Below are 12,814 nucleotides of genomic sequence, written 5' to 3'. Positions count from 1 at the left end.
TGAGCGAACTCTAAAATTAGTAGGACTATTGAGCGACACGCGTAATCATTGTGTTCTTCTTGAAAATCGTCGACTCCAGCTCCGCATATATCATGTTGAACATTCCCTTGCTCATCTGAAATATCTTTCGAAACTCCTCATCCGAAATGTCTTGGAGCTACAAAGAGGCTAGACTGCTTTGATACTGAAAACATCTCAGAGCGTGCTCTACGTAGCTAACTACAATGTTTGAAGTTACACATCCCACAATCGAAGAGAAAATTTTGGCTTAATTTGTTGCGGTGCCGATTAGGTTGGTGGAGTCCAAACATATATGTTAGTTTTCTGTCTTATAGCTGCCGCCCCGCGATAGTTACCAAATAATATTTCATCTTTTTGTGTTTGTTGGAAAACAATGTATTGAGCAAACTCTAAAATCTACCTATAACGGTGTTTAATTGTCAGAAAACAAAAATTATGACAAATTTTTCTTTTATAATTGTCAAGTTGTTAAAAAAAAAAACATGTAGACAGGTGAAAAAATGGGTAAATGGGTAAAAAAATGATAAATGGGTTCAAAAACGGGTAAATAATTATGGTTAAATGGGTAAACTGTTATGGTTAAATATGTACACGATTATGGATATGGTTAACCGTTTATATACGGTTATGGGTATGTGTATAACCGTTTATGCAATTACTCAACGGATAAACGGTTATGCGAGTATGAACATAAATGATTATAGATAAATAACCGCGGTTACTCGTCTGCCATAACCGTTATCCATCCTACTCAAATTTAAAAGTTAGATGGCCATGGAAAGAAAGAAAAAGTTAAGTCCAGTTCTTGAGAATTGATATATAGAATCATAGATGTTTCGACCCAAAACAAAAAGAATCATAGATGGACATTGTACAAATGGTCGGCCACTAAGACCATCTCCAACCATGACCTAAAACCTAAAAATATTTAGCCCATAAAATTTAGGTTTTAGCTCAGAAACAGCTTTTCTACTCCAACTCTTTTGGCCTAAAATTTTAGTCCCAAATTATCAAAAAATGAATTAAGGCTATTTTTTAAATTAACTTTTAAAAAAATTTTCTGTAGACTATCCTAAATTAATTTTATGAACATTTTAATCTAAAAATATTTTCCGATAAATTTTGAAAAATCACTCAATCAATACATGAAAATCATGATAAACCACATAAACTTAAAAAAAAAGACAATTAATAAACCACATAAACTTAATACAATCGAAAACTCATAGACTACATAAACTTAATAATGATATCCACCATCTTGACTTGGTGGTGGACTTGGGTGATAGTCTTGAGATGAATCATCATCTTAAAATATACTCTTTGTGGCATTCCTTCATAAAATTTCTTTTTGCTTACCACGTAAGTATCTCTTCCTCTCTGGAGTGTATTTGTCGAGGTCCTCCATTATCAAATTAGTTTCGTACCTTGCTTACTCTCTATCCCCTTCTTGCTTCATGGCTAAAAACATTTGGGCCGATTCTTCTTGCCGACGACACTGGTTTTCGTTCATTCTTGCCATTTTGCTAGCAAATTGTGCACGTATCGGATCTTGGGACTTCCCTTTTCTCTTTGCTTCCTTTTGCTTATCTCTACCCGAGGGCCTTGGCAAAGAAGAAGTTGGGCTCATTTGGTCGATACGTTCATTGTTGGCAAAATTCACACCTTTATTGACATCATTTGGGGGTGGGGCTTCATTATGAAATAATCTTCGACATTGTTGATTTGCATCGGTTCCCCACCTCGGACAATCCTTGAGGATGTTCCAAGCATGATGCAACTTTAAAGCTTGATTTTTTGGTGTAGTTCTTGTCTTGTAAATTGTCATTGCTTTGTCACCCTATGCAACAATTACATAAAAATAATTAGTTGCAAAATACTATTATGTACATGACAAGTAAAATATCAACAAAGAAATTCGCAATTTCTGAGGCGCCCCTTCCACTAGGCATGACAACCATGGCTCTCTCCAAGCTTCCCTTCCACAAAGTGCACACTTTGTTGATAATCTTCCACCGATCATAAACACCATCAACTTCCCTTTGATTGGCGTTGGAGTTTTCATGGAACTTATCAACGATTTTACCCCACAAATCCTTTCTATTTTGATTGGTGCCGACGGCACCATCTTCACTAACAGAAATCCATGCCAAACATAAAGCAATATCTTCATCAAATGTCTAATTACGACCTCTAACATGCTTTTTTGCTATCTTGAAAATTTTGGAAATGAGAAGAAATGGTAGAAAGAAAAATTGGAAGAATTGTAAGAGAAAAATGAGTTTTGTGTGGATGTTTGAACAAATACATAGGTATCTATAGAGTTTTTGGTTGATTTTAAGTTAAATATTTTTTTTTAAATTATTCTAGCCGTTGGATTTAAATTTGGACCGTTAGATCTTTTTTTTTTACCGTTAGATTTGATTATATTCGATGTAAGCTGTTGGATTCAATAAATATATAAATATAAAACAAAACAAAAAATTGAACCTAGACCGTTGGATTAACCAACGGCCCAATTAACACAACCACATGATGAAGAAAAGTAGCCGTTGGCTACATGACAAGGCTGACAAACCGGGGGACACACCCACGTGGGTGGGGTCCACCTCGATTGAATGCAGTTTGAACCCTGCATGTGCTGCGCGTGCTGGGCGTGGCAGATGGCAAGTGGGCTTCACAGCCCTGGTTTTAGTCTCAGACAGTGGGCCCCATTTTACTTTGTGGCCTAAAATTGGGCCGGAATTTGACCTTCATTTGGATTTTAGGTTTTAGGTTTATTTTAGGTTATGGGTTGGAGTGGGTTTTTGGGGGGGGGGGGGAGAGGGGAATTTTAGGTTATAAGTCATGGTTGGAGTTGGTCTAAGGAGAATAGGAATTGATGCTATATGTCTCACTGACATGACACCGGCCGATGATTCCTTAATCACTCAAAAGTGTATATACACATATAAATCATATATGAATTTTATGTGATTTCAATATTTCGGCATAGAGTTTTCTTTTAAGATCGTGCTATTCAGTATTCACACATACTTTTTTATTTTTCACACACATCTTTTAATTTTCAACCGTACTACAATGATGAGTCATATAGTCAGGTCGGAAGAGCAGGGTAAAAGAGAGAGAACGTAGAAAAATGAAAAGTAAAGTGTGTACATATTTTCTCAGGGCCAGACATAATATAACAGAAACTAAGCAAGCCCATGAGTAAGTAGCAAGAACGTAAGATTCTTAAAGCCCACTAGGGCACTAGATATCAAGGCCCATATCTTGCTACCGAAAAACCCACTACGTATCGGACACATCAGAGTTTTAGGTTTTACTCCACACAGCAGAGCAGACGATAAGAGTACCAGAGCACCCAGACCTTCGCTGCCGTGTCCCCCTTTTGCCGTCGTTAGCTCATCCGCAACCATGGTATTTTCTCAACCAAATTTATCTTATCCTCTGTTTGGTTCCTGAGAAACTGAAATGGTAGGAAAAGAACATGTTTAACTGTTTATTTCTCTGATTTGTTCGTTTGGTTCTGTTATTTTTCTATCGTAGATCATTTCAGAGAAGAACCGTCGTGAGATCTCCAAGTACCTCTTTCAAGGTACCCAAAAAGATTAGATTTTTGTTAACTTTTCTAATTAGAGTTGTTAATTTTTTTTTCAATTTTTTGTTTAATTTTGTTGAATTTAATTTGAGCAGAGGGATATTTCTGTTTAAAGCTATGCAAATTGCAAAGATTAGTTTTTTCAATTTTTTTGTTGAATTTCGTTAAATATAATTTGGGCAGAGGGAGTTTGTTATGCAAAGAAGGACTATAACTTGGCAAAGCACCCGGATATCGATGTGCCGAACCTGCAGGTGATTAAGCTGATGCAGAGCCTTAAGTCGAAGGAGTATGTGAGAGAAACTTTTGCTTGGATGCATTACTACTGGTACCTTACCAATGACGGTATCGAGTTTTTGAGGACCTACCTCAATCTCCCTTCTGAGATTGTACCTGCAACTTTGAAGAAGCAGGCCAAGCCTGCTGGCCGCCCAATGGGGCTGTCTGGTGACCGCCCACGGTAATCAATTTGTTTCCTGTTCTTTATTTTTGATTGCATTTGTTGATTTCCAAATTGGGTCTGATTGTCTTGGGATATTGTATTTGAAGGGGTTGTATGTTGTTTTCATTTTAGTTCTTAAATGTTCGTTTACGTGGCTGATAAGTTGTTATGTACATGTATTTTGTGTAGGAAGCTTGTTTGATTGATTAAATTTGATACCTTTTGACTAAAATTGTTTTGCTTTCTGAGTTCTGCAAAAATCTGCAGTAAGGGTTGGAGTAATTGTAACTTATTTCGGGCAGAATGGATTATTGAAATGTTTGTTAAATCTGTTGATCTTTTTTTATTTTGGTTTTACCAATAAGTTTTTTGGTAGATATAATGTTGGTCATGCAGGAAGAAATTGCTTTGTCTGATTCGCAACATTTTCCTGTTGTGCGAATTTATTTTGACATGATTGAAGTCGCTTTGGTTATAATTTGGATTGTTGATTATCTTTACAGTGGCCCATCTCGCTTTGATGGAGAACGTAGATTCGGTGGTGATAGGGATGGGTACCGTGGAGGACCCCGTGCACCTGGTGGTGACTTTGGTGATAAGGGTGGAGCTCCTGCTGATTTCAAGCCTTCTTTTGGGGTAATTTTTCTGTTGCCAATAATTTCTAATATTTTATTGTTTGTAAGGTAGGAAAGCAATCGGCTTTCTTTGGCTCACTATTTTTGGAAATTTTGATAGTTTATTATCGACAGCCATGGAGCTTTTTACTGATGCCTTCATAAACTTAAATTTTTACTGCCTATTTGTGTTGCGTGAGTACAATATTTACTCACTTTTGGAATATGATGCTATTCTAGCTTGAAACTGACTCATAGGACGAGCTGTAATTGTTCTCTTTTGGACTTTGACTCATCTTCCTTTCTTCTTACTTGCCATGTCTTTGTATATATTGCTGCGCATCGTCTGAAAACCTTTAAATTTATCTTTGCTTATTGCTTCTGTATCGCAGGGCCCTGGTGGAAGGCCTGGCTTCGGTCGTGGAGCTGGTGGTTTTGGTGCAGGCCCAGCTAGCAGCTCTAACCTTTCTTGAGGGGGTTGTTATTTGATCAGTGCTTGGTTTCCTGAAGTTGGATTTTGAGAACAAGATGGCATATTCTATATTAGGAGATTGTAGCAGTTTTGTTAAATCGTTAAGGTTTGAAATAGTCGAGGGATTGTATTAGATGTTAACTTTATAATACTCGGTCTTTGAATCGCACTTTGGAAAATTGTTTTCGGTTCATTATCTATCTATATAAGCCTTGGATCATTTTCTCTCTGAATGTTTGGTAACTTTTAGCTGCATCTGTCAATGCTGGCTCCACCTTAACTACATAGTTCGTACTTTGAGAAATTTGATCTTTTGGACTTTGCTACATGTACTCAATATATTCACCGTCTAACAGTCAGATATACAACTAAGAGTTGGAAATGTTATATATGATCATATGTACTCGGAATGTTATATATGTTCATATCTACTCGTTAGATGGTGTCTCGTTAACAAAAGATCATTAGTAAGCATTGGAAACAAAATATTACAAAATTTGGATACTGAATTAACATTAGACAGATCCGCGGAAGATCTTTATGCGTGCCCTACAAGAAACATGTATAAAAACACTAGTACTGTTTTAGACTTAAGATTATTACAAGCGTGTAAGTTTAATGAAGCTCAGTCGACTTCCTGCATCCGACTCTCCTCAATCTTATTCTCTTTCGACGTGCGGCATCATCCTCATCAATGTCCAGGCTCAATTTCAGCATCGAGTGAATTCTCCCGGCAAAGTTGTTGGGGTCATCAAGGCTGAAACCAGAGGACAGAAGACCAGTGTCATAGAGCAGCAGCACATGGTCCTTTCAGTGATTTGTCGTTCTAATCCGCGTCCGCACTCTTCCTTGGCTCCTTCACTATGCCGTGGTCAGGGTTAATCTCCATAATCTTCTTGCTGGCCACGTAACCGCTCATGGCGGTCAGCAAGCAGCAAGGCGAGTCCACGATTCTGTCAGACACCACCTTCTCTGTTCTCTCCCCTAGAATGTCCTTGATCGTCTTGACATGTTCTCGAACTACTGTTTCTTCTCCTTTTTCTGCTTCTCTTCCTCCAATTCATCCTCGAGCTTAATCCCTTCCTTGGTTGCGGACACGAGCTTCTTCCCATCATACTCCTCCACTGCCTTCCTGCTCTCACCGATGATGTAGTAAATGTCCTTTTGGCTCTCCCCCATCCTGGTGACATAATCCTTCCGGCTGTCCTTATGGATTCCCGACTTGAGATTCTTAGAGAAAGCCTCGTAAAACTTGACACAATCCTTTTGTTCTGTTCTCGACCAAAAACTTTTTAATCAGAATTGTTCGTTCTTTTTATCATCATTTAAAGATTCACGGTAAGATAATTCATTCAATTTAGAGATCATTAGTCATTCATTGTATCGAACAAACCTAAAATTATGATAACAAGTAGTATCTTCATGAAGAATTGTCAATTTTTATTCATATACATGAATCAAAATTCAAATACATGAAAAAACTGTGACAGTTCAGCAAAATCTTTTATCTGTGAGTTCAATGCATCATCAGAGTAGTAGTGACAGTAACCTCCAAGATTATTCTTGTCGATGTATGTAAAGAAAGTTTTGTCAAAATATTGCAGTTAATAAATAAATAAAAAAAAAAAAAAACCCAGCTCGCCCTCAAGCCTTGGCAAGTCGTATTTCCTTGTTGTCCTGTTTCCACCATGAAAAAGACACACAGAAGAGGTACGCCCAGTGCGCGAATGCAAGTATCATAGGTGGTTGGATGAGTATATAAAGTTTGAGTGGGACTAGAAAACCAATCATCTTCAAAGTTGGTAAATTGGAGTGGGAGTGATATTTGGCCCTAGAAATATTCAAAGGTTCTCTACTCTGAGCAACTATTAAAATTTGGAAAGATATGAATGTGAAAATGCATACCACTTCTTCGGAGCTGTTAGATATGAACATGATGAGTCCAATTATTCCCAAGTCTAAGAAATAAGGGCCCATTTGGTTATTTTAAGTGAATAACAATGCTAGTTTGGTTTGAGGACTAATTTTTAATAAGAAGCTGTTACGTTGACATGACAAGAGCAGAGCCAAATTAACTCGAAAAAACAGGGGGCTTGTGTGTTTTTGTGAGAGAAAGTGAGGCTAAAGAAAGGACTCAGTGTCCCAAAGTTTTTTCCTTGACCAATTTTCATAAAACATGACGACTTGGAATGAAACTCTGAATTTCATACTCTTTGACCATCCTTTATTTTCTCACTCCTTTGGATTTATGGAAATTAAATATAAGATATAAGTAAAAAAATACTATTAGACACCAGTATTAAGTCATTGAGGTAACCTACTGGTAAATGTAGTAGAGAAATGGGTAATAGCAAGGTTTTAAAAGACGCTAGACACTAGTTGGGTAGCGGACTGAGGCCTAGGGCCTAGGTGGATTTAAGTAAATTTATATATGTTAATGTTGTATAAATAAATGTCTATTTATACTTAAAAAAGCACCTAAAGATGGTTCAAATTTGAAAACATGGGGACAACCATATATAATGAGTGTTTATCCAAATATCTAACAAACCTCTTGCATTATATTGACAAAATAAAATGCAAAAGGAAAGTTATTGATTTTCTGTCTAAGTGAGAGTCGAGACCTAGGTAGGTGCCTAGACGGGTTTATGCAGGCTAAACGAACCCCTAAGCAGGTCTACGCGCATTTTCTCAATTTTCAAATGCCTATAAACCAATCGGGTTATGGCCGGCCGCCTAGCGCCTAGACGGGGTCTAAACGGTGTTAGACGGGGATGTTTAGAACAATAAGTAATAGTAGGCTAGATAAAGACAAAAGTTGACGATTCTTTTTTTTTTCTTTTGTAATTTCATTGTGAAAGGTTCATAACATGAGAAAAGTCAATTGTTCTCCAGCATATCCTATATTTCGGAATTCGAAGCGTTAGGATCTTTTCACCATTGTATGACCAGGTGGTCTTGGCCCAAATACGACGTGTCGTAAGCACTCAGTCGTGTCAGGTGGTCCATCTAGCTTCGGAAATTGTTGGGGTCAAAAGTAATAGATGCGTGTGCTTGAAGATGTATGCATCATGTGTGTAACGAAGACCCGGTTTTACTTTACTTTAATCTCACTTTTCCCAATTTTCGTGTTCAAAATTTTGGAAGAAAAGTCCCATTCAAAAGTCACGGATTTTGCAAACCATCCTCACGATCACCAAAAGCACTTCTTGTTAAAGCAAAAGCACGTGGCTTTTTGCATTGCATTGCTTTCACAGAAGAGTTTCACACAAAACCCATTATTTGTTATCCGAAAAATCTACCTACTAAGCTGATTCTCTGCCAGGCTGTGCTGATTCACGAGCGCCATTAAAGCCCCAAGCAACCCACTTGGGGGTTTTTGAACCCTATTTGAGAAAAGCACTTTTTTGGAAGTTGGAAGTTTGGAAATGGCTGCCAAGGAGTCGAGCTCTGCAGCTGCTTCGGCGGACGGAAAAATCAAAAGGGTGCTCACCCATGGCGGTAGATATGCGCAGTACAATGTGTTTGGGAACTTGTTCGAGGTCTCCAGCAAGTACGTGCCTCCCATTAGGCCTATTGGGAGAGGTGCTTATGGCATTGTCTGGTGAGCTTTCTGCTTTCAAAAGTCCTGATCTTTTGCTTCTTTGCTATCTGGGGTACTTTCGATTCGTTTTAAAGCTTTAATTTTTTATGTTTGGTTGGCTTTTTTTGGTCGAAGAATACAAGAACCCCAAGTCGAAAAACAAACAAAATTAAACATGTTTTGTTACTTATGTTGAGTGGTTCGATTCTAATTACTTTTTGTTTAAATTTGAAATGGAGGGGACCGGCGGTGGGCTCCCAGAGTGTGTGGGACCTTGTTGTGCTTAGGTGGTAACATGCAAGTTAGGGGAACAATATCGGTGTGCATAACAGTGGGTCGCTTGCCCGTGTTTTTGAAATCTTGACAGTTGTGCTAAACTTAGGAATTGGTTGTAGCTTTGTCAATATGAGTTTGGCCTATGGAAAAGTTTGAGTGCTATTCCTTTGTTCGAATGATGTTCAGGATTATTATGCAGAAAAAATGTTTGAAATACAGTAAGGAACCTTGTGTGTGACCGGTTTATTATTCGAGCCACTTTGTTGTGTAAATGATTTGATATCTTGGATTAGAGGTTTTATTGGTGCTGGTATTGAATATTATGCATTCTTTAGCATGAAACAAATTAGAGGAGGAATATTTTATTCCGAATTTCAGATAGTTGCGTGTTTCAATCAGTTCGGTTAACTGCTAACGTACAACGAAGCTGGTTTGTTGAATAGGATTAGGCATCTATTCTTTGCTGTTCATGAAGTTGGTAAGCGTGGTTTCATGCCATTGCTTCTGCTCATCATGTGTAGTGAAGAGCAGATTAGCCTAGAAGGCCGCTTATAATACTGCGAAAAGCTTTTCCATGTTGTTCGTTCTACAAGTATAATCTTTGGCTAACAGAGCAGTCAATAACACAACTTCTTGCTTTTCAGTGCGGCTGTTAATTCAGACACCCATGAGGAAGTTGCAATTAAGAAGATTGGTAACGCTTTTGACAATATAATAGATGCCAAAAGGACACTAAGAGAAATCAAGCTTCTTCGTCACATGGACCATGAAAATGTAAGTTTATTTCTAAGAGTTATACAACTTGAAAGCAAGTCTAAGACAGAATACATGCTGATATGGTACTACATCGCTAAAGACTCTGGATGATGCCTTACAGGCTACAGCATGTTGAATGTATGATGGGTTTAACATCTTATTTGTCTTGCGGGACTTTCTATGAGGAATGTTCTTCAGCAGTCCGATTCCTCTGTTTATCGTTAATGGCTATCCACTATCAAAAGATAATGTGATTTACACACAGCATGTCTGAATTTGATTGCCATATTGCATATCAGGACTCATTTCCATGTGCCTTTATCTGTTTATTTTCTGTTGGACTACATATATCACTCTTTCAGAATTACATCTCAGCTAATTCCCTTTACAGGTTATTTCTATCAAGGACATTGTACGACCACCCAAAAAAGAGACTTTCAATGACGTCTACGTTGTTTATGAATTGATGGACACTGATCTTCATCAGATCATTCGTTCTGACCAACCATTGACAGATGATCATTGTCAGGTTTGGAATCAGTAATATCACTGTGACTTCATCCATTGTCGTTGCAATCAAATAGTTCACATTCTTAATATATTATTGGTTCGTTGCAAATTTATTGCATATTTTGATTGCATAGGGGATTTAACAGTCTTTTACTTTTCTTTATCTGTTCCTAGAGGTTTCTAAGTGGCAGTTTCTATATTTCTGATGCTCGATGAATATGGACTTCTAATTTTAATAGAAAAATGCAGATGGAAACTTAGACACAAACACCTTGGATGTAATGATCAAATGGGAAAGAGATAGATGTTGATTAAAGAGAATTCATGCACTATTAAATATTTGTGATTGCTGTTAATAATACAGGAAAAAGCTCAGTTAAATAAATTATTGATTTGTTACTAAGAAATATTTTTTGTTGCTATTGAACTGTTAAAAGTTAGTAACATCTTATCAGAATGTTTTTGCTATTGTAAATATTTTCTCAGTTTTATTTTTTTTTTATAAAAAGAAATATCAAACATGGCTGATGTTTCGGACATTGTTTAGAATTCATAATATGGTATTGTGATCTGGTTTGTTTGGTTTTTTTGGGTTCAAAGTCACGCAGGGTATTAACATTTTTTGAATCCGATGCAGTACTTTCTGTATCAGCTGTTACGAGGACTAAAATATGTGCACTCAGCCAATGTCTTGCACCGTGATTTGAAGCCAAGTAATCTGCTTCTAAATGCTAACTGTGACCTTAAAATTGGAGATTTTGGACTAGCAAGAACAACATCTGAGACAGATTTCATGACCGAGTATGTTGTCACTCGTTGGTACCGAGCACCAGAGTTGCTACTTAATTGTTCAGAGTACACAGCTGCAATTGATATCTGGTCTGTTGGTTGCATACTTGGTGAAATCATGACGAGAGAACCTTTGTTTCCTGGGAAAGATTATGTCCATCAGCTGAGGCTTATTACGGAGGTACTACTTGGGGAACTTCCAAATGAACTTAAAAATCTAGTTAAGCATGCTTTCTAGTTTTGATCTGCGGTTGAAGTTTGTTAGATTAGCTGGATATAAAAGGAAAAAGATAGGTTGTTGATATGTTCTAAATAGGGTGTGGGAGGTAAAAATTAACAGCCACCGTGGACAAAAATTAACAGGGGTGTAGGAGGTAAAAATGGGTGTGTGAATAGCACTACCCTCTAAATATTATCGTGCAAATTGTTAAATTGATAGTAAAAATATGGCATGGTTTTGGATTTCGTATCATTCTTCTATCCTATCATTTTATTGGGAATAATGCTTCGTTCTCCTTTTTTATTTTAAACTCGAAAGTCTTTATATGTTCGTGCTTATGAGATGTACGTTGAGCCTAGTGTGTTGCTATTGTTTCTGTTTACAGTTGATAGGTTCACCTGATGATGCGAGCCTCGGATTTCTTCGAAGTGATAATGCCCGTAGATATGCAAAACAGCTTCCACAATTCCGGAGGCAACAATTCGCTGCTAGATTCCCTAATATGTCTCCTGGGGCTGTGGATTTGCTGGAGAAAATGCTTGTGTTCGATCCTAGTAGACGCATTACTGGTATGAGAAATGAGTCCAAATTTTCGAAGGGATTTCATTTAGTCCATGCTTTTCCCGACTTATACTTTTATATCTGTCTGCAGTCGACGAGGCACTTTGTCACCCATACTTGTTGTCCCTTCATGATAACAATGATGAGCCCATCTGCGCAAGGCCTTTCCATTTTGATTTTGAGCAACCTTCGTGCACCGAAGAGCACATCAAAGAGCTCATCTGGAGAGAAGCAGTGAAGTTCAATCCAGACCCAACCCATTAAACGAAAATGCTCTGTTAGGGCTGTATATATATGTATTATGAAGAACTTTCCATCTTTTAACAATGTATAATCAATCACCGTACCCCGTAAGGGAACTAGCTCTAGAGAACTTTCGCTTGTAACTCACGGTCAAGTTATGTGCAAGGAGCTTAAATACTTGAGGGAATTAGTGTCCTACGAACATCGGTGAAGCCCCCTAGTGAATGCTTGCAAAGGCTCCAAAGCAGTATATTGAAGTGAGGATGGGGGGAAATGATTTCGAGCTTTGTTCAAAGATCATAAATGTTGTATTGATTTGGAATTGGGATATGGATTTTCTTTCTTTTTACTAATCATATAAAATCGAAAGATTTGAAGAGCTTTTTTCGTGTTTTTACTTGGTCAGATCTTGCACATTGCAGATTATTGCTTCTTTCCTGGATTTGTTATTCTGTTCATTGTGATGATGTCTCGATTGCATCTTGTTTTGAGAACCTGACGCAGGTACAGTTATGCATTGGCATTGCCCGTTACAACTTACAAACTCCTCGCTTCCTGTAGCTTCAATGCGTAGATTGATACGGTAAACTTACATTAAGATTAATTGGATCGGCATTCCCCCTATAGTTGTCCCCTAATTCTCTTTTGATTTATTCAATCAAAAGGCTAAAGAAGAAAGCAGCGCAAGAAAGCGAGTTTTAAAATCACTTCCCAAAGGTTCGTCTG

The 12,814-nt window shown here is 37.6% G+C and overlaps 2 protein-coding genes across 3 annotated transcripts; both read left to right on the top strand.

Annotated features, from left to right (window-relative positions):
* The first annotated feature begins 3,290 nt into the window (after positions 1-3,290).
* On the top strand, positions 3,291-5,383 carry LOC103417533 (small ribosomal subunit protein eS10z). The gene is made up of 5 exons (XM_008355711.4): positions 3,291-3,441; positions 3,571-3,619; positions 3,806-4,082; positions 4,568-4,700; positions 5,071-5,383. Exons 1-5 carry the CDS (start codon positions 3,439-3,441, stop codon positions 5,149-5,151), a joined length of 543 nt encoding a protein of 180 aa, XP_008353933.2. The 5' UTR covers positions 3,291-3,438; the 3' UTR covers positions 5,152-5,383.
* Positions 5,384-8,212: 2,829 nt separating this feature from the next.
* LOC114825669 (mitogen-activated protein kinase 4) lies at positions 8,213-12,467 on the top strand. 2 transcript variants are annotated; one of them, XM_029104704.2, is made up of 6 exons: positions 8,213-8,754; positions 9,654-9,783; positions 10,157-10,294; positions 10,913-11,245; positions 11,670-11,853; positions 11,937-12,467. In XM_029104704.2, the coding sequence occupies exons 1-6, from the start codon at positions 8,579-8,581 to the stop codon at positions 12,107-12,109; spliced, it is 1,134 nt and encodes a 377-aa protein (XP_028960537.1). In that variant the 5' UTR covers positions 8,213-8,578; the 3' UTR covers positions 12,110-12,467. The 2 variants fall into 2 exon arrangements, with proteins under 2 accessions (XP_028960537.1, XP_070679632.1); XM_070823531.1 differs by lacking the exon at positions 8,213-8,754 and adding an exon at positions 9,096-9,227.
* Positions 12,468-12,814: the final 347 nt, after the last annotated feature.

This window comes from Malus domestica, chromosome 06 (assembly GCF_042453785.1).
Source record: "Malus domestica chromosome 06, GDT2T_hap1".
Classification (NCBI taxonomy): domain Eukaryota; kingdom Viridiplantae; phylum Streptophyta; class Magnoliopsida; order Rosales; family Rosaceae; genus Malus; species Malus domestica.
Note: the sequence above shows the minus strand (reverse complement) of the source record. Positions and strands in the feature narration are given on the sequence as shown.